At 42.5% G+C, this 25,215-nt stretch overlaps 1 protein-coding gene across 1 annotated transcript; it reads left to right on the top strand.

Moving 5' to 3' along the window:
* The first annotated feature begins 14,779 nt into the window (after nucleotides 1-14,779).
* Nucleotides 14,780-22,737, top strand: TUBB6 (tubulin beta 6 class V). The gene is made up of 4 exons (XM_002188877.7): nucleotides 14,780-14,912; nucleotides 15,461-15,569; nucleotides 16,671-16,781; nucleotides 21,135-22,737. Exons 1-4 carry the CDS (start codon nucleotides 14,856-14,858, stop codon nucleotides 22,196-22,198), a joined length of 1,341 nt encoding a protein of 446 aa, XP_002188913.1. The 5' UTR covers nucleotides 14,780-14,855; the 3' UTR covers nucleotides 22,199-22,737.
* Nucleotides 22,738-25,215: the final 2,478 nt, after the last annotated feature.

The raw sequence follows: 25,215 nt of genomic DNA, 5'->3' as shown, positions 1-25,215 counted from the left end.
CTGGAGGAGTTTGTAATTCTGTGAGTTGGAATGAGTTTGATTTTTTTTTTTTTTAACAGAATGCTTAGGAAGAAGAGATTTTACTTCAGCTGTATATCATATGCAGCAAATAAAAGCTTTGGCATTATCTGCCTTTTAGAAAACTATGTACAAGTGCTGTACATTATCTAGCAAGAAACAGAAAAACTGAAAACACAGGCTTTTAACTGCAGGAATGCAGAGAAGCAGCTAGATTTTTCCACTTGGCGTTTTTAACTTTAGTTTTATTTCCCATAAACTCACATAACCTGCACTTGTTGCTGTTGCAGACAAGGCTGGGAGCAGTGAGGTGCAGAAGGTGTGAAAAGTGTTTGCTGCCTCTTTGTTTGCACTGACTCTTTTTGCCTGTTGCTTTGCATCACTTACTAACAATGCACCAAGTCCTACTCTCTGGTTACCAAAAAAGGAATTTTCACTGAAGTAAGAGACCTTATTGACTCAGGCAGTGCTCATGTTCTGCAAACAGAGCAAAGTTGCTTTCTTCATGACCAGAATGAAGAATCTAGTAGCTTTCATGTGTGTGCAGTTTATCATTACTTCATTTCCTTCCTTTCATAAACCATGAAAGTTTTCTTGCACCTTCCGATTCTTTCAGGAGAAAGCCCTTCTATCCAAGGAGAAAGGAAAAAGCAGAGTCTAAATTCCTGAACTCTTTTGAAATATGCTGTAGGAAACATTATGAATCCCTTCCCTACAGAGGAGGGAAGATAAAAGCAGGAATATTGGACTTCGAGCTGCAATTTTTTTCAGTGAGGTGTTCGGAGAGGTAGGTATTCACAATTTTGGAAATGTTGGTATTTCTGAATTTTAAATGTGAAGAAAACCTCCTATGATAATTCCTATCTGGCAGAAATATAATTCTCAGTCATTTCAGTCTGCTTCTTCCCTGAAATCACACTTGAACTAAAGGCACAAGCTACTTAATTAAAAGTAAAAAAAAAAAAGTTTAAAACCAAAGTACAAAGCATATTTTTGACTTGATGCCCAAGGTTTATTAGAGGTCTTAATGTGATTAATATACCACTTCAGTTATGTATCAGCAAGTATCCTTGTGGGGCTTAGAATTTATCACTGCTTTCTCATTGTCATATGTAGCTAAGATATTAAGTGTAAGGATTGTTGTTTAGCTAAGGGAAAATATAGTCTTTTCCCACTTCACAACTTTTAATCTCAATAGTTTAACTTGCTATGAAAACTGAAATGGTGAAAATTCAGTGATGGCAGTATTTTCTGCTATGTGGTGCCAATTTAAGGAACATTGTCCATTAATAAATCAAATCACATAGTGGCTTTGGATGTTGTCTCTATTAATTTCCAGAATAACTTATTCCTGAAATAATCATTAATATTAATGAATCCATGGTCTGGCACAAACTGTTTCCAAATGCTGGACTGTGGCAGGGAAGTAACTGGATACTGTTTTGTGGCTCTGAACTCCTGACTCCCTACTGCTGACTCACTTTCTGGCCTCAGAGAAACTGTGCAAACTGTATTTCCTTTCCTACAAAAGGATTGCTAGAACTGTTTACAAAAGTTGCAAAAGACTTCAAAATACTGAGTAGAGGAGACAGAAGATTCAGTGATCTCACTAAACACTGTTAGGATCAAGGACCTCTTTATTTTGCCTCACAAAACCTCTCTGCAGTCATTTACCAAAAGATAGAGTACTAGACATTTGACTGCAGGGAAAAAATTAATTTAGTTTAGTGAAATATCATATTTATCTAGTTCAGTATTAACTTAAGCTTGAGGGAGGTTGGCATGTAATTTTGATTTGTCTGTTGCTCTTCTATCTAACAAGTACAGCTTGTATTTAGCTTTAAGGGACAGTTCTGCAGAGCTTGACTAATGGAGCAGTTCCCCCTCTTGTGAGGGAATCATAGTCTGGTTTCTTGCTGTGGGAAAGCACAAAATAGAGCTGTATTTGGTTCAGTGGCAAGGCTTTGGCAGTGAGAATGAGAGGGATGCTTTGGGAGTGGCCTCTGTGTCATACAGAGCTCCTTCCATCTGGCTCTGAAAGGAACCCACCATTGCCCAAAGCTGTGACCTTCAGACAAGACGTATTTAAGAAAAGGTAAATTCTGTGCAGTAGCTGTGAGAAAGGACTGAAAAAAATATGTGGGGGATAACCTGCAGACATCAAGGTCAGAAAAGAAGTGTGAGGAAGTGCTACACATGGCAGGCAGAGCATTCTCCGCAGCTTGTGGTGGAACCTGCTGGAGAAAACATCCACCCATGGACCCCACTCCCAGAGCAGGTGGCTGTGCCTTGGGGGAAGCTGCAGCCATGGGGAGCCCATGAATTGTTGGAACTCAAAATGTCCCTCAGACATTTTTGGAGGTTCCAGGCCCTGGTCAGAAGCATTTGAGACCCTGGCAGGCAGCTGGAAACAGCTGTGATTTTGAGTTTGAGCCATGGAATGATTTAACAACTTTGAAGGTGGAACAAGAAGTCACAAAAGTTTAGATATTATAGTAGAAGTAGTTACAAAGTAGAGGGAAGAATTTTTAGTATTGTACAAGGGGGTTTTAATCCCTGTACATGGGGGTTTTTACTTTGTACATGGGGGTCAGAGGTTTTAAGATGGAGGAATGTAGGCTGGTCCTGTTTCTCCTCTTTCTTCTTCCTTACCTCCATGTTCTTGGTGATGCTGGCACTTATGGATTGGTTTAGAATAGAAAAGCACCATTTAATATAGGTAGTAGATATTGGAGAAAAACTGCAAACATGTATCACGTAATATATCATATAAAAGCTAGCAGCAGCCCTGGGCAGGGAGAGAGAAGAAGAAGAAGAAGAAGAAGAAGAAGAAGGGAGACAGAGAGGGTGTCAGGGGTGTGTGTGCCTCTGCCTGAGCTGCTGAGCAAACCGCAGCAGCCAGAGAAGACAATCTTTTAGATAACTTACAATAAACTACCTTGAGACCGAACAAGAGGCTGCTGAGTTTTCTTTGGAAGCACGGGTTGGAGGAGAGACTTTAGCACCACACGGGACCCCTGAACCAGGCCGGGGTTCCGACGATGAACGAGCCATTTTTCTGGCAGGAGCTGTGGCCAGTGAGGGACCCGCTCTGGAGCCGTGTGTTCCACACGCTGTGCAAGGAGCCATGCGGAGCAGCTCTGAAGGATTGTATCCTGTAGGAAGAGCCATGGAGGAACAGGGAAAAGGGGGAGAAGGAAGGAACAGCGCAAAAGAAAGGATGTGGAGTGATCATGGCCCCCATTCCTCTACACTGCTTGGGGACAGGGAGCGGAGGTAGAAGAGCTGGGAATGAAGGAGTGAAATTCAGCTCTGGAAGAAAGCAGAGTTTGGGGAAGATGTTTCTGTTCTGTCCTTGTTTCTCACCATCTAATTCTATTTTTTTCTGAAATTAAATTGATCTTCCCTGAGTTCTATCTGTTTTGCTGATGCCAGTAATTGGTGAGTGATCCCCCTGTCTGTGTCTTGACCCACAGACTATTTAATCTTATTTTCTCACATTTTTGCTGAGGGGATAAAGTGAGAGATCAGCTGGTGAACGCCTGGCAGACAGCAAAATTTAACACACCACAAGCACAAAACACTAGAAGTAAAAATAAGCAAAAAGTGTTTGGGCTAATGGTGGCCAGTAAAATTGGAAACAAATATTTTAGAGTGATTTCTGAATGGCTTTTCACAGCAATGTTTGGAGGGACAAAATACAGTCTTATGCGAGACAAAGTTAATATTTTCGCTTTACTAAGCTCAGTCTCGGGCATGGTTTTACTAAGGTCACCCATCAGTCTGGATTTTTCATAGTAGGCCCCACTCCTAATGTGTTCTTGATTAGGAATATTTATTAATAAATAATAACTATCACTGGAAAAAGAACTTTAAATAGTACTGTTAGTAGTTTCATAAAACAAAACAACTAATGAAATGTAACACTAGAAATAAAGTATGCCTTAATAGACTCCCAAATCAGGATAATGCATTTGATGCAGCTTCAACATTAAAAATTGATTGACCAACAGTTTTCTATAAATGCTTCAATAATGTATGCTTCAATAATTAGCATACATTATGTACAGATTAGTTGGGGGGTTAAGTAATGTAGCTATTATAACAGGTTGGTTGTGATTGTCATGCATTTAAAAAAAAGAAAAAGCTTAGATCCTGAGACAACAACTCTATTTAAGAAAACAGTGGCTTAATGATGTGTGTAGTTAGTCATAATAGACCCAGAGAAATCTCAGACATCTAAGAAGTCCTTTAAAGTCCTAAAGGTAATTTTTTATGACACATTTTTAATTACATCATGAAGTCCATAATATTTTATGTTAAAAACTTCTAATTAAGAAAGCGTCTTCCCTTGCTTAGGTACGCTGCTTGGTTTGCTGCTGCTCTTTATTAAGAGTGTTTTGAAATACTCTTCTCCCGTCTCAAAAATCAGGAGAGAATGTACCAGAAAACTATAAATAATCTAATTTAAGTAGAAGGACTGCAGACTTATTACCGGGCTAGACAAACTGAAGTCTATGGTAAACTCCATTTTATTCCTGAGAAGCTAAATTGCAAGTGCCATAATTTCAGTGATTCCTGTACAGAAAGTGCTCAATGTAGGTGCTCTCCCAACTGCAGCTCTCTTGTTTTCTTGCCTGCTTAGGGAAGTTGCCTTGAAAAGCTGCCTTGAACAGTTGCAGAATATTGTCCTATTGTCCAAGTGATCTTGCTTTCCAAATAAAAGTCACTATCTTCCAGAATAACCAATGTGTTTTCAGAGATGATTGGTTATTCAAAAATCCATTTTACCAGAAAGCTAAAGTATTAGACACCTGCTGCAAATTTTCTAGTCTCCCAGAAAAACTATTTCATCTTTTGATGGGATGATCAAGCTCTTTTTCCTCATTATTACAAGCACTTTCTGCATACTACATTAGGATCAATATTTCATCTTGAGAAGTACTGTCTCTAATAGTTCCACCTTTGTGACCACTGAAATTAGTAAGAGTCCTCTCAATTCCTCCTAGTCTTGGCTGGCCCTGACATGGTACCATGTTCAGTTTTCACAGGAGTTGTGACAGGTGAAAACAAAGCAGGTTTTGTCACTTACAGCACCAGCTATGGCTAAAGGCAGAAGCAATCTAACAGATAAAAGTCACTTCACTTTCTCTAACTTCTCTCTCTCCAAAGGTTGTTGAGTTTGGTGTTGGGGGTTTTATTGGAGTGAGGAGGCGGGATTTGGTTGGTTAGTTGGTTTTGACATTTTGGTTTTTGGTTTTCTTTCACTGGAAAAATTTCACCTGTTACATTCTGTTCTTCTTTTTCTCTGTGCCTGATGTCACCAGCTTCAAGCTATTATTTTATACCTCTGACTATTTTTTTATTCCTTTCCCTGATGACCCCTTTACATATGAGATCTGTTATGTTGTTTTTCTTGTGGCCTTCCATCACCTGTTCCAGATCTCCTCTGGCCACATTCAAACTAAAAGTACTTAATGACTGAGGGGAGAGGGGGGCAGGGTGGGCATGAGGTGGTGGTCAGGTGTTTAAGCAAAAATAAATTGAGAAAAAAAAGACATTTATAGTTCTCTTGCTCTATTTCATCTTTTCACATAGAAATGATCATCCTCCTTGTTTCTGTAGCACTTTTAGCATAACTGCCTTCCATACTAACCAAGCTAGTGTCCTAAGACACTTCTGATTACTGCCCTATTTGTGACAGATCATACAGACCACGTGTAACATAAAGTCCCTGTTCATTAACAGAGTCAGGACACCACAATGAAATACATTTGCATAACAGAGATGTATCTCTCTGGAAATCTTCCATGCACAGACAACAACTGTGTCTCCACACCCTTCCCACAAAGCAGTGGCATTCAGTTGTGCAGCCAGCGTATATTGTAGCCCCATATCCTCCCCCATTCTGGTTCTCTGTTCAACAAACTGCCCGTGAAGTGTATTATTCACTGGGCCAGCAGTGGGCTGAGTCCTGGCCCTGGGCCAGACTGACCTCTTACATTCCTAGCATTCAAAAGCCTCTAGATCATGAATATGGTAACGCTGCTCACGGGCTGCAGTCCAAGGCAAGGGCTGAACACCCTCAGTACCGCTGAAAAATAATGTCCTAAGAAAAATAATGTTGAGTTCTCTCTGTGTGTGAATGCTGGCTTGCTCTCCTAATTCCCAGTAGGTAACTCTTGGAATACCCTGCTCAGAGAGGGATGGTTCAGCTGCTTTTGTGCATTCGGTTTTAGAACACGTTCTTCCAGTGGCTGCACCCACCCAGCCCTGACAGTGCTGAGGACTGTGCTGTCAAAAATAAGCCAGGCTTTGTGCAGCCATAGCTTGTGCTGTGCTGCTTGTCCTGGGGCTTGTGGACTTGTGAGGAATGGTGCTCTTCCCACAAGTGTAATCTGAGAGACTCATCTGTGAAGCAGGATAGGAGTGGTATGTTGGTCTGGGTTGGACATGTGTGACAGATAAGTGGGATCTGTACTGGTGAGGGAAGGGTGGCAGCCAGGAGCCACTCACCACCTGAGAAAACAGATGAGGAGTTAAACTGTGACTCACCTGGGAAACCCAAGACCTGACCGGAGCATATTAATGTCGATTTTAGCTGCAAACCTGCTCTTATAGAAGAGGTGTTTCCCATGATGAATCACTTTTACCTGGAGAGCTGCACATTTCATCTCAAATACATGCTTTGCTTTGTAAGTGTGAAATAAGTGACAGTCTAAACAGGATTCCAGCCCTTCATCTTAGAGGTCTATTGCTTTTTTTCTTTTTTTCTCAGAGAATAAAACCACAAAAAGTTACATTTGTGCAATAAAACCCAAACCTGTCTTTCCCCCTTCCCCTCCTGCAGGTTGCAGTACAGATCTCTGCTGCAAGGGGTTTTACTCAAGAGTGTTAAGGAGACTGAGCTGAATGGGATAAGATGCTTTAGCAACAAAAGACAAGAAAACTCCAGATGAAATCCATAGATTGTGCTTGGACCTGATCTACTCAATTCTAAATTATCTGGGGAAAAAAAAAGTACTAAACTGGTAAATCTCTGTGATTGTACAAAAATCTTCAGGACAGTTAATCAAGCTATCAGGTGGACTGAGTTTAAGAAGTATTTCATTATACTAATTTGAATAAATAACACCTGATGAAATTTAACATCCATAACTGCATTACACAGGAAAAACAACCCCTGCGTTTCCAGTGACAGGATTTATTTTAGTTGTCAAAAGACATCTTGGAGGTAGTGTGAACAGCTCAATGAAGGAAAAAGCTCAGCAGCAGCCAAGAGGGCAAACAAAAGGCATATTAGAAAATAAAAACAGGAGCAAGAAGCATCCTATAACACTGCATAAAACGATGGCCATGATTTAAATACTGGTACTCCCATTTCACAGACACTGCAGTAGAGCTAGTAAAGGAGGCTGATAAGCAAGGACTATCATAGGAGTGCAAGGTCACACTCAGACATGGGGAGATTAATTAGTGTCATACTATCAGCTCAGAAAATTTTGGGCAGATAGGTAAAATGAAGAACAAAGCCACTAAAACCTTCACCTTGCACACAGCTACAATGGTCATTAGGAACTGGTAGTCACTGTTCCTCAAAACAGAATTATGGGGCATCAATATCAGCTGTCAGCTTCACAATAGAAAGAACTGCTCCTTCACAGAAAGGAATTCAGTTGTGCATGGAAGGCAATGCCATAGGAGACTTTGGAGGCTGAAAGTGTAACTGCATTAAAAAGCAATCATATAACTTCAGGGATACCTGAAATGAACTATTAAATATGGGGTCCAGATCCTTGCTGTGATTCACTAAAGGCTTAATCACTGACTGCTAGGTGTAGAGGGCATTTTTGGGTGAGCATTACCGTATTCTTTCCTTAGCATCCATCACTGACTACTACCAGAGGTGGAATTCTAGGTTAGACAGATCTTCCATCTAATCAGGATCAGCTGCCATCAATGCTCTCATCTGGTCAAAACATGCTTTTTTTCCTGATAGTCTTTAGCATGACTTCTGGTTAAGAGACCTTTTTGTCCTTGTTCTGATGTCTCCCACACTCAAAATACCAGGACTTCATTGATAAGCTCTGCATAGTATTGGCATCTATTCAGAGCTGACTAAACTCCAAAAGCAAGGAGTCAATATCTCAAATTCATTTTCCTCTTACAGCTGTACCACTCAGTCACCGCATGATACAGATAATGGGTGGTATACATTCCAGCTTAATTATGTTTTCACTCTGTCCTCCAAACAGATTAGTTCCCCAAAATCTTTAATGCGTAGAGAGGTTGGAGAGTTGGCCATAGATGAGTGCCTGCCTTAATTTTGTATTCCCATAGTCTTGGTTATAGCTGTAAGGAAACACTGGACTGGCTCCTTCACTGGCTGTTGAACACTGAGTGCAGCCCATTCTCTGGCTCTGTTTGTTTGTGTAGCTAAGTGACCGATTAGAATGGAGGTTAAAAACACAGCCACACCAAACACACATTTCTGCCTGACAAAACAGGCAGGTACATGCTTCCACTACTCCAGGTGCTACAGCTATTGCATAAAAATCACTATGACCAACTGTGCAAAAAGTCTTGGATGAGTAATTGTTAGCATTGAGGCTAAGCATGGGGAGAAACAAAGGGCTGAAAGAAAATATTCACTTCCAAAGGACAGAAAATATGTTACAAATCAAGAGACATTAAGTGCTGGAAAGTGCAAAAGCATCTGTACTCAAACACATGAATATTCAGGGTTGGAGTTAAAGTTTTCCATCAATTTTGTCAAATAGTGATAAAAGCGTGTGAAAATGCAGCTAGAAACTCCTTTGGACCAGGTGGTGGAATTCCTCCAGTGTCACAGTCTCTTGGACTTTGCACCTTAACATATTTTCTCCTACCTTGACTTAGTGACATTTGCTTTAACATTACAAAGTTCAGACCACATCTTGTGGGCTAAAACAAATATCAGCTGTATCTCCATTGACAGCTACAGATAGCAGCCAGATGAGTGGCATTAAAGCCATCCCCTGAGTACTGTGTTTGAGCATAGGTGGCAATTCGTGAAGCCACAGCTGCCACAGCAACAAGTTTAATGGGTAGTGGGGGTGACAACGCAAGAAACTGTTTGAGACCCATATGAAATATAATGGATTATCTGGGCAGATAACAGACTCAAAAACATCTGAACTAAATCTGTGCAGTCTGGTGTTCGTCTTGATAGCCATACACTTCTCTGTGTGTGTGTCTTGTTGTCTCACTTCCCCTTTGAAATGTTTTTGTTGGGTTCTTGAGTTGTTTCTAGACTCATCTGCAGCTGCAATGTCTCTGTAACTCATGTGCTTCTTGTGGATTTTGTCATAAGAGGCTGATGGAAAAAGAGGTAGTGGTGGAGATACACAGGTACACATTGAACAGGAGCGTGACTTCCCATGCTTGGTTTTTTCAGGAAGCCAGGAAAAAAAATATTTTACAATTTTTTTCCCTTTCTTAACTTGCGTGAAACTCTTCAGACTAAAGAGAAAAGAGGAATTAGCCTGGATCTTCTTCCTAAAGGTCACCATGGACTTAGTAGCATTTACTAGCCTGCTACAAGCTGTCAGAGTAAATCCACTATGTGGATAATATTTATTGCTTTGGTATTTAATGTAAGTGCTAACAAGCTTTATAGCACATATTCTTAAATATCAACATATAGCAAATTTACCATTCTGAAAAAAGAAAATAGTAGCTAACTTGTTAAGTGTTCTCTTATGGCACAAATTTCTCTCTAGTCCTTAAAAACTTCAGTAAATAGAAATAGTCTTAGCAACAACCCTGACAGAAACTCAAATGTGTTTCCTGAAAAGCAGGAAGCAGCTTAATAATCATATCACATGACTAGTTAAATAGAGAAGCACTTTGCTGTTTTTTTTCCAAGGTATTAAAGCAAATTTCCATGTGACTTTGTGGGACATGACTGTTGCTTCAGCTGCTATTACTGGAAAATCCTTTTACTCTGCAGCATGGGCACTTTATACATTTTGTCTTGCCTGTGAAATTCATCATCTTGTAGAAATCCATTTCTATTTAGCCTGTGCACGAGCAAGGAGAACATGAGAAAACATGACAGAACACAGAATGCTCTACAACCCCCCCATGGCCCCATCCTGTGAATGTGTGCAGCTGTTTCAAAGCAGCTGGATCTCACACAAGATCAGTGTGAGTATTTAATTTGCTGCTACTGTCTGATACCTTGTCAGTTCTGACCAACAGGAATGAAGAATCACATCACATTGAAGATCATCACATTGGAGCACCAGAGAGTTGTCCAGTAGAAATAAACTGTCTTGGGTTTTTACCAGCTAGCAATGTCAGATAAATCCAGATATGGCCTAGCAGCCAGGTCTTCCTTAATCCATAGCCTCTCTATCATAAATGGTCATGCCATTCCCTAAAACACAAGTTTTGACCTCTTCTAGATTTTAGTGTTTTTTCACACATGGGAGGAAAAAAGATACTTTGAGGATATAAGTCATGTAAACTGGTTGTTCAAAAGGCTGCCTGGAGCATGAATCTGCAAACTTGAGGTGATGGTTTGTAGCTATTGTAACATTTTACTGATTTTTCAGGTTAAATAAATTAGTTAATTCTTTTTAACAGCAGAAATTAAATTAAAATTGCAAAAGGAAATAAATAAGTAACAACAATGAAGGGAGTAAATATGCAAAGGAAATCTTAAAGTTCTTCTCCTGTTTTGTGCATGACAGAAAAAAAGCCATACTCTAAGTATTAAATTTAAAAAAAGACTATAAGTTATGAAGGCTAGAGGTCAATATATATTATAGGTATGTGAGAAAGAGATATCTGAGAGAGCCAAATATAACAAGTGAGAATCCATTGTACAGAATTTACAGTGTGTTTCTATATTAATCTAAATATACAATGAATCTCATGGCTTCGGTCAGATGAAGCACCCAGGGAGAAATTTAGATGCCTTAAATTTCCAAGAGGTGTTAAGTGGGGTTTTAAAATACAGCCATAAGTAATCCATAACAGTTAAGTACCTAGGAGGATTGTGAAACACCTAAGTACCTTTAAAATCCCAGACCAAGTCTGTGGAGACTTAAGAAGAATATGCAGCCTTCTATGGACACAGGTTATAACAGCACCTTCACCTCCTAAATCAGCTGAAATATTAAGTAAACACAAGCATAGATGAAAAGGATTTGAAGGTACAGCTACATTCAGTGACCAACAAAAGTGTCTTCTTTCAAATTGCCAGCAGTAAAACATGGAGAAGCTGCAAGCTGATTCAGGTGTGACTGAAAACTAGAAGTTATTTATGTACCTGTGAAATCTGTACATGCAAATTTGTTGAGTAAGCTGTTGCTCACCTCCGTCAGCACACAGCCTTCTATGTACCTCAGTGGGTTACTTTGTATGTGTGGGAAACTGGCTGAGGTTTTGGCCTCTAAATGTTGTTTGACTGACTGCTGCTCACAAACAGCAGACTTCAAAGTAATCTTTCAAAGATTACAGACACTGGACATGCAACAAATACAGCTCTTCAGAAGGCACATGGACTAAAGGCTCTACTACAGTACACTCTCATTGCTTCTTTTTTCTCCTTACTGCCTACTTATGTCCATTTGCTCCTTACTTTTATTCTTAAAGTATAATTTGATTTGGATCATCGTATGGGTTTTACCCTCTGCTGGGTTATGTGATTCAAAGGTTATCTTCACAAAGGAACAGAGGCAGGGGGAGAAATCCAAAAGCACACCCAGAGAAAAGAAGCCTCTGACCTAGCTCCTGTCAGTGAGGGTTCAGCCTGGGGTCTGGTGTGACACCCATCACCACCAGTCAGTGGGAGAGGCTCCGTGGATCACTCTATAGAGAGGAGTTACTGCCTGCAAGGGTTGGGAATCTCTAGGGGATGGAAGGGAAGAGCATTTTTGAGATTGTACAAGACAGCTTTTGGGATGTTTAAAGGAGGAATCAAAGGTGGGGGCAAGAGGGGATAAGGACAGTTTGATATAGAAAAATAAAAGGATACATGACTAAAGTGATCCATTTGGGTATAAACAGGTTGTTGGTGAATACACTTGTCTGGCTATGCCTTGCACCTGATCATGTCAGTTTGTCTTGTGTTTGTAGACTGTATTTAATTATTTTTTTTGGTGAGAAGGGCATCTATATTCCATGTGTATATATGTGTATGGTGGTCTGAGTGCCACCAATTAGAGGTGAGGCCAACAAGTCACAGGGGCCTGTGTGTCTTAAATGCAGCAACTGGAGAGACAAGAGTGAATCTGCATGTCTGTGTGTGGTCATTAACAAACAGCAAGCCAGGGCAGGTGGGAGTCAAGTTTAGGAGTAGTCATAAGTCCAGGAAAGAAAGTGAAGAGACCAGAGGATCTCCAAGTTGGCTACTGGAGAGACAAAGGGTTCTAAGTCACCTTCTGAGAAGGCTACTGGGGTCAGCTACTGGTGAGGCCACAACTCTGGATTAGCTAACAGAGGAACTTGTTAGCCTGTTTGTATCTCTGTGCGAGGCAACTGGGGATCCAGAGGTCATCCACTGAACAGCTGAGTGTCCTAAAGCCTGCACTGGATAAGGGACCCACATTTCATAGCTGTAGATCTGATTACCAGCAACTAGAGTGGAACTGTAGGCCTCTGGGATAAAATTTCCACATGCCAAAAACCGGAAAGATTGGGATCCAGGTGTTAACAATAGAATAAGACTAGTGCCTCAGATCAACTCTAGAGAGATTTATATTGTATAGATGTATGCAAATACATATTTATTTTCCATTAATGGGCATCTGTTCTGATCAGCCAGAGAGGAGAACAGGATGGAGCCATTTATGCTGTTTGTTTTTGTGAGCGCTGTGTTTTCTGCCTGGGTCAGTCAGTGTCTGTATGTATATGAGTACGAGCCTACTTGGAACACACACCCAGCCTTACCACTACCTGGATCTGGGAACCTCCTGGATTTTAAAAACTGGCATACCAGCAGCAGGCTAGAGGATGGCAAGTATGAACAGTAAATTGGAGGATTTGCAAAACATGGAGAAAAATAGGCCTGGAAAGCATAGTCAAGGACATACAGATTCAGGCAATGTCCAAGCCAACCTCACTAATCAGGCTGCTGAATAATGCCTTCTTCATGGATCTCTTCCAAAAATGCAGAGCACACACAGAAGGACGCTTACTTTGAGTCCTTCAGTAGAGAAAAAGGCACATAGTATCCAGCACTCTGCTAATGGCTGCTTGCAGGGCAAACATGCTGATCCTGATCCTCCAGCTGCTTCCCTGATGTCAGAAAGAGAATTGACTCAGCCTAGCATGATGCATGTGGGCTACTCGAGGTAATTTGCAAGATGCTGCAAGCTGGAATGTTTCCCTGCTGGAAAACATTTATGGAAAGGCAAGGCTGGAGCTGAGAGCACAGAGTTGAGATGACATTGGTCACATCACAGCAACCTAAGGGCAGGCAGGCAGCAGGTGGCCTCTCAATACACAGATTTTGGGTTATTTGGAGGTTATGTATTGATTGGTGGGGGCTAGCTTAATTGTGTTCAAGCTATAGAAAGCACCCAAGATTGCTCTCCAAAAGGTCTCCAGCTGGGCCACCTTTATAACCTGGATAAGGAGGTTCTGTAGCTCTGGCCTCGGGGCTGCTCTTGCACGACAGCAGAGCCTGGGTTGGGCACCAGAGATCTGCATGGACAGATGAATGTCTCCCACCAGGGCTAAGAACTGGAATAGGCTATACAGACAATGGCATCCTATGGAAGAATCATGTTGGTATCACAGCAGGAACCCTCTATTTGGGAAACTCCGCAGCAGTACTCAAAGGGGTCATAAAGCAGATTCAGCAGCTGTGGGAACTGGCTTCCTCTCTGGAGGGGAAAGAAAATCTCCTTTTCCATTAAAAATCAAGCATTTCAAACCATGCATGTCCCAGGGCATACTCTGTATGGTGGTGACATGAGCTTTCAGGAAAGTTTCTTCACAGACTGCTTGACATTCCAGTTACAATTTTCAGGCAGAAGCTTCTCTTATTGGCAAAAGAAAACAAAACAAAAAAACCCCAACAAACCAAAAAACAAACAAACAAAAACAAACCACACACAAAAAAACCCAAAAAACAAAAAGCAACACTCCAAAAAGACAAAACCAAAAAACCCATCAAAAAAGAACTGTGTGAAGAAGATGGCAAGCACAGAGAAGGGCTACGCATCGTTTCGATGCTGCCCCTTCACAGAATCACAGAATCACAGAATCACAGGATCAGTTGGGTTGGAAAAGACTTCTGAGGTCATCAAATCTAATTCATGACTAAACACTACCATGTCACCTAGACCATGGGACTAAGTGCCACATCCAGTCTTGCCTTAAACATCTCCACTGCCTCCCTGGGCAGCCCGTCCCAATGCCTCATCACACTTTCTGTGAAGAAATTCTACCGAAGAAGAGTTGTGCAGCAAAGGCTGCGACGTGCGCGCCTGTCGGGGCAGGGGGACACGCGACAGGAGACAGAGACGGCGACGATGTCCGGAGGTGAAGATGCCGCAGCCAGGCTTGCTGAACTGCGTTCGGGGTGAGCCGCAGATCACGGACAGGAGCTGCCGGTGGTTCCCCAGGAGGACCCCCCAGGGACCCCCTGTGCCGCTGGGGACACCACGGGGGCCGGTGTCACGCAGCGGGCGGCGGGCACCGAGCCCAGGGCGGTGCCGGGCGGGGGCGGCCGCTGGGCGAGCGGCGGGGGGGCGCGGGCCCATAAAGCACCGCCCGTGGGACGGCGCCGCGCACAGCCGGGCTGGGCGGCGGGAGCACGGCGGGGCGAGCGGGGTGCAGCCATGAGGGAGATCGTGCACATCCAGGCGGGACAGTGCGGAAACCAGATCGGGACCAAGGTGAGCCTGAAGGGGAGCCGCCGCCTGCCCGCCGCTAGCGGAGCCTCTGAGCGCCCGGAGGACGCGCCCGGTGGTTCCCCGGGGCTGCCGGAACCCCCGGGGCTGCTGCACACCGGGGGCTGGGCTGGGCTGTGCTGGGCCGGGCCAGCCGCCCCCGCTCCCCGTCGCCGGCCGCCCGTGCTTCGATGCCGCTGCCGAGCGGCGCCGGGCGCGCCCGGGGCACCGCGCATCGCTCCGCTCTCCGTGACCATAAAAGGCCTTGGGAAGTACCGAAACCAAACGGGCACAGCTTTTAAAAAATTGTTTTAAAAACTATTTTTCTGTTTGAGGCGGCCAGGCTGCGGTTGAGAAGCGGGGAGGGCGGCAGAGTCTGGGCGGCCCCTCGGGCGCGGAGCCGGCGCAGCCCGTTGGGTTTGAATCCCGGTGCCCGCCCGGCTCCCGCCGCCGCGCGGGCCGGGAGGGGCGGCGGCACGCCTGGAATCCGCCAGCTGCCGCGGCAGCGCCCGGCCCGGAGCTTCCCGACCCACTTCTCGCTTTTCCTCCCTTAGTTTTGGGAAGTGATAAGTGATGAGCATGGCATTGACCCAGCCGGAGGCTATGTCGGTGACTCAGCGCTGCAGCTGGAAAGGATCAATGTCTACTATAATGAATCATCTTGTAAGTGTGGGACGGGGACGGGGAGGGGTGAGGGACGGGGGACTCCGTGGGAAGGGGCACAGGAATCAGAAGACGACGGGCTCATGAAGCCATGTTACACATCCGTCCACACTCCTCACATGCCACCAGCCCCCCAGCTGTGCCCAGCTCAACAGAAAATATTATATACTTCCCTACAAAGTATTAAGATGGCTGGGTGCTATCTCCTCGGACACAGAGAAGTGGCACGGGGGGGGCCTGTCCTTAGGGTCTGGAGGTGGAGGTTTGTTTATAATTTGACATTACAGTAGGAGTTTGCTCTTCAAGTGTGTGATTACTTCACCAAATGCATTTATTCAATTACTCCAAATTAAACTGGTTGGCTATATGAGCCTGCATTAGTAGTACTCTCTCTTTAATTTTCATGAATGAGAGGGTTGGGCCACAGGTAATAGAGAACTGTTTCATTAATGAGATGGCAAAAGGCATCCAAGTCCTCAGAGTCCTCTGCTGTTGAAAGGTGCTAACAGTGTAAAATGGGAATCTGGAGTACTTTGGTCTGTAGATATGAACCTGCAAGTGTGAATGTTTCATCTTTTGTCCAGCTGGGATTAATTCATATTATTTACTGAGTTTTCTTGAACAAATTGAACTTGACACAGACTGTTTGTTTTGTGCTTTGTGGTAGATGTGCTGACTACTACTGTTTGCCATGTACACCAAGTAGCTCTTTCAGTGGAGGCGAATCCTTCAAACATAAAAGCTTGTGGTAACTTGAACATAAGCACTTCACTCACACTGATATTTACAGAAAAAAATTCCTACTTTCTTAAAAAGAATGAGTAAAACATTTTTTCTAATCAGAAGCTCCCTAATATTTCTTACTAATAAAGAGCTTACAAAATGTAAAATCTGCAGAGTCCAAATTATGTCAGGTTTTCCAAGCTGAATTGATTTATTCCTATGGAGGTGGGTTTTTCACCACCATGACTTTCTGTATAGGAAGTACTTAAATACATATATTAGATTAACAATATGAGATGTAATATATTTGTGTATTAAAAGCTGTAACTGTGTTAGCTTATTTCTGAACATTAAGGACATGATTACTTTGTGTTGTAGCCCACAAATTTGTACCAAGAGCAGTCTTACTGGACTTGGAGCCGGGAACCATGGATAGTGTGCGGTCTGGTCTTTTTGGTCAGCTCTTTCGGCCTGATAATTTCATCTTTGGTATGTGGATGTTTCTCTTTAAACAACAGAGTTCTACAACAACTGTTTGATTGCCAAGTGAACAGTCAAAAAGTATTCAATCTCCCTCTTCCAACGTGATCCTACTGGGAAATCCTAATAGCTAACAATGGAATTGCAATTATTATGTAAGCCAGTCAAAACATCCTGTTAAGTGAAAAAGTCCTTTTTCTGTTGATTATTCCTTTGGTTAGCAAATTGGTGGAAGTTTCCTATAGTATTCAAAGAAAGTACATTTGCTTTCCATATATATGAGCTCCAGAGGAATCCTGAGGCCAATTCTTCCCAACAAAATGCACAGAAATTCTGAAGAAAATGAAGGGGGGAGGAAAAACCTCAACCACAAACCAACCAGACTACCCTGCACTTAAATCCACATTAAATGCTTGAGTATGGAATTGTTTTTAGGCTATGTAATTAAACTTTTTCAGTATATCCTTGCAGTATGGTAACAGTGGAAGAAGATAATCTGTAATGTAGAAAACACATATGTAGCCAGTTACTGGGTTAGTTTCTAGCATAATGAGGAACAGTCTAAAGACATTCTGGTTTTGCAGTGTTCTTGAAGAGGGTTGGTTTTTACTTTTACTGCTTTACTTAGGACTTCTGTAGTACTTTGAATCTAAGCTTAAAAATGGACATTCCCCTTTCAGAGCATCCTTATGAAGTACTGAAACATTATCAGTCACTTTGCACTAAAGGAGAAACAGCATGTTGAAGTTAAGTGAGCTGCTTGCTGGAAGAGGAAGTCTGAATGAAAGCTACCATGTGAACTTTAATGTCCTTTTGGTTTCCAAGTCTGCACTAGCCACAAACACATTTTCTCCTGTCAAAGCAAGCTTAGGCTGGAACTCAGTTTGGTACACTGTGTTAACTTAAGGAACGAACAATGCCAGGAACAGACGGAGGAAAGATAAACATGATTTGGATGGTATAAAACAAACTTAAATCTGGGTTGTTGAGTTGGAGAGGGGAGTGAAAAAGCCATAAAGAGTTCCTTTAAGTCTTTGACTTAAAACTTTTATGCTATCCATGTTGTTCTCATGTAAATTCCATGGCAAGTGATGTTTAGGGTCTCTTCCAAAGGAGCTGTAATTTACAAGACATAACTTAAGGAGTAAGCTTAGAGAGAAAAGCCATAGACATAGGCAGCTTTATGAAGTGTGTTTCTGTGTTCAGGTTTTTCCTTTCATTCCCTTTCACCTGCACAAACCACACAAGCCCTCTGAAAGTGAATTCACCTGACCTATGGAAATACCTGAACTGGAGCTTTACAGTTTAGCACAACACCAGTAAAACCAGAGCAAAATCAATTCAGAATGTCTTCAACAATAGCCTAGTTTGCTGTACTCCCTTCCTGCCAAGATAACAATGAACCAACAGCATGTGATCACTCGTATCTCTCAGAGGCCCCTGCCTGCATCAGGCACTGTCCTCCCAACCTGCTGAATAATGTAGAATGGCTGAGCGCTGAAGTAATGATCTTCTGTGTCAAAAGCCAACAAAGCATTTTGTTTTCTCTTTTAAAAAGCTAGCCTGGGCCCACAAAGGATTTTGTGGCAGAATTTGGCAGTCCCATACTTACTGTAGCCCAGGCTGTATGGGCTTGTTCTGATGGGGATGTCATCCACCTCTGCTTGTATAAGCCTGCATGTGCCCACATCTCCACAGCAGGTAACCATGGACCATCAATCGGCATTTCATGCAGGTGTATTGAGTACGTGGTCACACACTCCAGATACAGGAATTTTATATCAAACCAGCAAGAAATTTGAGATGGACACAAAAAACAAATTCTTATTCTTTAATGCCTGCATTGACAAAGGTGATTTAGTAGTGATTTAAAAGGTGAAGAACTGCAGGTGGAACAATCTTGCTGTATGAGAGCAGTAGGCTTCCTGGCCTTCTGACTGCACACAATTGCCTGCCAGGAGCTGCTGTGAACTCTGATGTGTCTCCTCCTGTAACCAGTTTTCATTTGTACATTTTTGCATTTGTCATTGTTTTCTTGTGTACATCCTTGCTAGATTTGCTAGAGAGATACCGCTCCAATTGAATTTGTATGAACTGATGGGGCAACCAAAAAATCGCTGTCCGGCAGTCAAAGGCAAGTTCTGCAGCAGGGCTGTTCACACTGGGCTTCTCAGTGTTAATGTGGAAGCTACTGAGCTCTTTTACCAGGTTTATCTTCTATTTTGAGCGGTGAGAGTAGAGGAGTGAAAGAAGATTGTAGGAAACAAGTGCCATTTTAGGGATTAAAAAATAAATTGACTGTTAGACAAATGGCTTCTCTGCATGTGCAGCTCAACCTGAACATGTGTGATAACCCTACAGGTATTGGAGAAAGAAATAGTGATAGAAGGACCTGGAGGTGCCAGGAGTGCAGATAAGTGTGGGATTGCTTCATGTAGGCTTCTTTAGATCCTGGCAAATGACAGATGCAGGATGCTGGAGATGGGCTTCCAGGATGGGCAAAAAATTTGCCAGGTCCTGAGTTTAGTGGGCACAGGCTCATTTTCCACCCAGAGGGTTTAGCCCCGGTGAAATTTGATCATTTCTATGTGTTTACATTAGATTTTCAGAGGTCAGGTAGGTAGGCACCTGGTATGTGGCGGGCATCCAGTAGTGTTTCATAGGATCATGATCAGGATTTCCAGATTTGTGGCAGCCTTGTCAGGGCCATGGCACCTCCAGACTGTATTGTCATGGGGTGAGAAGGCTGGAGCTTCCAGGGCACATTTATATGCTCTGTGTTGTGGTATTCTTACAGTGCTGTAGAGCCAGTCATCCTGGAAGTGTAAGATAACCAGGTGTAGAAGCAGGAAATCACCAGTGAGAATGCTGGAGACCCTAGCACGTGGCTGACTAATGAATGGAATGTAGTATTGCCACAGGAGTAGCTGATAGTTGGTCCTAAAATCAGAATCTATGTCCATTAGGAGATGAATACCTTCTGCCTTTTGGAGCAATGTCTGCTTGTCTGTATGCATCCTGATGTGCTTCCCTCTCTGTAGCAGGGAATCTGCTCAAGCAGGGTGCAGGTGCTTACAAACATACTTAATTCTGGAAAGGATATTACTTTGTGCTTTGCCCAGCTGGACAGGAAGTGCTGAGCTCCCTAGGCTCAAAGAGAGAAAAATATAGCAGCATACAGAACAATGCATTAAGTAACCAAATACACCATGAGGAAACCAAGCATTTATGCAGTGCAAAAAAGTACATAGGATTTCAAAAGTATCCCATCCAGCAGTTTCCCTGGTTCATATGTTTGGCACCAACAGGGTGCCCTGGGAATTGAAATGAGAAATGGTAATAGGAAGGGAGGGGAAGGTCTTGGAGAACAGCACAGAGTTTGCCAGCTCTGTAATTAATTCTGAAACCATTGCTCTGTCTGAATACCCCTCCCAGGAGTACCCTAAGTGAAATCAGTGGCACAATGTATGTGTATAGTAGACACTGTGAGGAGCAGGAGTACTAAAAAATTGATTGCCCAATTTAATCCTCCTCATTATCTAACCAATAACAAAGCAGTGACAATAGCAAATGATCCCCATTGTTTATCTTAATAAACTAAGTGGCACATAAAACAAGAAGGGAAGCCTTGGGAAGAAAAGAATGGACTCATCACTTTTCGGAAATACCAGTAATCCAATTTTCCAAGTAATTTTGCACATCCTGAAGGATAGGGAGTTCATAAGGAAATCGGCAAAACCTAAAAGACACTTTTAAGTTTTAGAAATAATGTCCCTGAAGCTTCTGTTGATCACTATTTTCATTCAGACTAGGTAAACATGAATTTAAAAAGCTCTATTTCCTGATATAACAAGTTAAATAGGACTTTGAAGCCCAGCTTTATTCTTGAATGACAATGTTTTCTCTGACTCACAAGAACAGTCCAATAACCTCTCATTTTCATTGAGATACATGTATCTGTGATTTAGCTTTGCATGCATTATGGCCCTTACAGACAGAAAGCATTTAATATTAAACAGTCATCTTGTGTTTACAGAATCATCAGGATGGGGAGTGTGAAAGTTTTCAAAACAAGGAATTAAGGCCATCTTTGCATTTATGGAAGGTAAAATGACAAAAAAGGAAAAAAAAAAAAACAAACCCTAATATCCACCCAAAGTCATTAATGAAAACTGCCAGAGACCATATAAAAGTTTATGTTGATACTTACAGAGATATTTGTAGGCAAAACTGAAGAGCACACTTATCTACCTGACAGATTTACAGCAGCTTTTGTTACAGATGTGAGTGGATTTAGCTTGCAAATACCAAACCTTGCCAATAATTTTGTGTATTTTCTTTCCCTGTTGTATCTTATTTTAGGACAAACTGGTGCCGGAAACAACTGGGCCAAAGGACACTACACAGAAGGGGCAGAGCTGGTTGACTCTGTTCTTGACGTAGTAAGAAAAGAGAGTGAACACTGCGATTGCTTGCAAGGATTTCAGCTCACTCACTCCCTGGGAGGAGGGACAGGGTCTGGCATGGGAACCCTACTGATCAGCAAGATCCGAGAGGAGTATCCGGACAGGATAATGAATACCTTTAGTGTCATGCCTTCTCCTAAGGTTTCTGACACAGTGGTGGAGCCGTACAACGCTACACTTTCGGTCCACCAGCTGGTAGAAAACACGGATGAAACCTACTGCATTGACAATGAAGCTCTGTATGACATTTGCTTCCGCACCCTGAAGCTCACCACCCCCACCTATGGAGATTTAAACCACTTGGTCTCCGCCACCATGAGCGGGGTAACCACATCCCTGCGTTTTCCAGGCCAGCTCAATGCTGACCTCCGGAAGCTGGCAGTAAATATGGTCCCCTTCCCGCGCCTTCACTTTTTCATGCCGGGCTTTGCTCCTTTGACGGCGCGAGGCAGCCAACAATACCGAGCGCTCACGGTCCCAGAGCTCACCCAGCAGATGTTCGATGCCAAAAACATGATGGCAGCCTGTGACCCAAGGCACGGCCGCTACTTGACGGTTGCCACCGTCTTCCGCGGCCCCATGTCCATGAAGGAGGTTGACGAGCAGATGTTGGCCATCCAGAACAAGAACAGCAGCTACTTCGTGGAGTGGATCCCGAACAATGTCAAGGTGGCAGTGTGTGACATACCTCCCCGTGGCCTTAAGATGGCCTCCACCTTCATTGGCAACAGCACTGCTATCCAGGAGCTCTTCAAAAGGATCTCGGAGCAGTTTTCTGCCATGTTCAGGAGAAAGGCCTTCCTCCACTGGTTCACAGGAGAGGGAATGGATGAAATGGAATTTACAGAAGCAGAAAGCAACATGAATGACCTGGTTTCAGAATATCAGCAATACCAGGAAGCAACAGCAAATGATGGAGAGGAAGCGTTTGAAGATGATGAAGAAGAGATCAATGAATAAAAGAATAAGGTGCGAGATTTTTCCAGGCCAAATTCTCAAATCTGGATTTCTGATAATTAGGCTTGTAAATCATACTTTAGTTTAAAAATAATAAAAAAGGGAGCATGAATTTCAGGTGTTAGAAGTGCTCTTCACAGTCCATTTGGATCACTGAGGACATTCAGCATTTCTGGAAATTGGGCCATTTCTATTCATGAGACAAATGTAAGGCGTCCAGTTAAGACTTTTGCCTAAGAGTCTGAATGTGGAGATTTCTAGTTTGGGATCTTTTTTCTTAAGGGTTGTCATCCCTAAAGCTGCAGAAGAGAAGATGTAAAATAGGCATGAAAACCTACAAATTAGAGCCACACTATTTTCATCCAATTATAAGAAAATGTTGTGAGCTTGAAGTATTCTGTACCAAATATACATACTAAAGTGCCAGAAACAAAATTTATTCATAATAAAAGTTTTTTAGATATTCTGTACAGTAACTGCTAACAGTGATATTTGATTCTAGTCCTCTAAAAATAAAATAAAAATTAATAGTACCCTCTCAAGCAGAAGTGTTCTGGGCAGTCAATAAATACCCAGTGAGCTGCAGGCTAGAGGCTGGATTTGTGTGATGCGACTTCATCTCTTGCTGCTGCTGAATAATCACAGATGGTATCTGTGATATACAGATGAATCTGATAGATGTATCTGATCTATAGATGAATCTATTAGATGTATCTGATACATAGTTGAAATCCCTCCATTTGTGATGTGTTCATCATAAATCCCTGGGGTTTAAAGTGGCACCCCAATATCTTACTGGTCTTCCTGGCTATCACCAGCTGCTGATGCTATTCCTAACCCTGTTTCACCCAGCCCATGTAGCTGAAATTCAGGTATTCCACAGATCATGGTGGGACTGGAGACAGGCTATGTGCCAACAGATCTCACTACCTGGGTTTGTAAGTTCACCACACCTACAGGTGCTGTGTATGTCTTGCTACCAAGATCGATTAAAACAACTGGACAGGTAAAGCATTTATCCACTATACTCAAAACAGTTGGCAAAATGAAAGATGAACAGTTTATCTGCCCCAACTAAAGCCAAGTCAGAAAGGTCTCTGCCTAAGCCAGCTGACAAAGTGACTGCTGAGCATTTGTCCTCTGTGCATGCTTTATGTTTCTGCTCATATCAATTAAACAGCCCTTCTCCATTAGAGAGGCTCTACCAGAGAACACTCTGTCTACTTGGAGTCTTTTATTTAGACCAGTTCCTAGGCAACAAAGCAAGCAAACAAAGGAGAAAACCTCTGGAAATCCAAACTTCAAATGTTTCAAGAACTTGCTTTTTCTTCTTGCTTTCAGAAGCACTTCCCAAGCAAAACTGTTGCTCAGTATTTAAAAAGGCACTTTACAAACATAGTGAAACTTCCAAAGGTCTGCTTCTCCTGACAAGATGATGCTTTGGTAGTTTGGGATTCATGGAATGACACACTACTTTAGGAAGTACACAAACCAAGCGACTGCTAATCCCATAACATGAAGCTGTCTGCCCAGTGCTATTCCACACAGAAATTGAACTAAACTAGCTTTAATCAAGTACAAGTTTTTCACAGAAAGTGACTTCAGAGGTTGAGACAGTTGCTGGAACTTGCCAACCAGACTGGGTTTGCCACAGAGGCAGAGTTTGGGAGGGCCCAGCTGATTTTCTTTAGAAGGATCATCGAGGAGTCATCAAACTCATAGGCCATGTTCTATGCTATGTCTAGTGATGCCTAAAGGATTTATGAATAGCCAACGAGCACCTTTAAATACACATTTAATAAATGTGAGATGTGGCAATGTATTAATTACAGCATGAGATAAAGTTATAACACAATATACATTATGAAGAGAAGTTACTGTGCAGGACAATACAAGGCAAAATTCATTGGGAGTAAAGCCATTAAACAAAGTGAAGGTGATTCTTTTTAAATGGTTGACTATTTGCTTTGAAAGGGAGAAGGATGCCTTACAGGCTCAGAGCCTGCTATCACACAGCTATGGCACAGGGTTTCCAATTAAAGCACTAGCATAGTTTCTGGTGAATGAACAGAATTAACCATCTTATTTTGTATGACATTGCATTTTGTGTAACACAGATTTCATAACTAAGTCCAAGTCATAAATTTCTGTGGAAAAAAAAAAAGTTAATACTTTAAAAGTGCCAGAAATCTTGGCATTGCTAAATAATGGAGTTATTAACTTGGTGAACCAGCCTGTTCATTGTTGCATTTCATACACTTGACTCAAAATGCAGACTCTGAGGCTGTGGAATTCAGGCCTCACAATGACCCTGCTTTGACTCACCCATTCTTCACATGTGTTTACTTGCAACTGTTTGATTTGAGTTTCTAGAATGTGTGGAGGTGGAAGACGCAAACTAATGCTCTCTTTAGAAAAAGAGACTGGTCTTCCATCTGATCCTAGGAGGAAAAAGCCCCTCACACCATAATGAACCCAGGACCCTGTAGTAGAGGACATCATCAGAGGACCAGCTTGTGCATAAGCAGTAACAGCCACGGGAAGCACAAACACTTCCTGTTTCTCTTCTGTCAACCAACTCTAATCACCTTCCTTTCCTGAGATACAACTGAAAATTGTTTTAGTAGCAAGTTTAGTGAGCAATTCCTTCAGCTGCACTTCCTTTCAAATAACTTCCTGCTTTTTCCTTGGAAGCTTCTCTCTTATTTTGCAATCTCCATGGTGAGTCCCACCTGACTTTGTTACTCTTCTCAAAGTCCTCACCTGTCTGATTTTCACTTCCCCTTTAGTTTTTCAGCCTAGTCTCTAGCACCTTTTATTTCTGTGCCTGGCCCATCATATTTTTCTCTTTTTTAACTGCTTTGCACCTGGCCACAGAGCAGTATCTAGCAGAGGCTGCCAGGACAAGCCAGACCCCAGATGGCAACCTACACCACTGACACCACTTGGACCTGCTCCTTCTCCCAGCCTTGGGAGGAGCAGGGAACTCAACAGCTCCCTTGGTGCTGCACAGGCCCCTG

The sequence above is a fragment of the Taeniopygia guttata genome, chromosome 2, assembly GCF_048771995.1.
Source record: "Taeniopygia guttata chromosome 2, bTaeGut7.mat, whole genome shotgun sequence".
Classification (NCBI taxonomy): Eukaryota; Metazoa; Chordata; class Aves; order Passeriformes; family Estrildidae; genus Taeniopygia; species Taeniopygia guttata.
This window is presented reverse-complemented; position numbering and strand designations above follow the sequence as displayed.

Coding starts and splice junctions, on each gene's coding strand:
- TUBB6 (XM_002188877.7), top strand. CDS start 14,856: ATGAGGGAGATCGTGCACATCCAGGCGGGACAGTGCGGAAACCAGATC. Junction 14,913..15,460: donor GAAACCAGATCGGGACCAAG/GTGAGCCTGAAG, acceptor TTCCTCCCTTAG/TTTTGGGAAGTGATAAGTGA. Junction 15,570..16,670: donor CTACTATAATGAATCATCTT/GTAAGTGTGGGA, acceptor TTTGTGTTGTAG/CCCACAAATTTGTACCAAGA.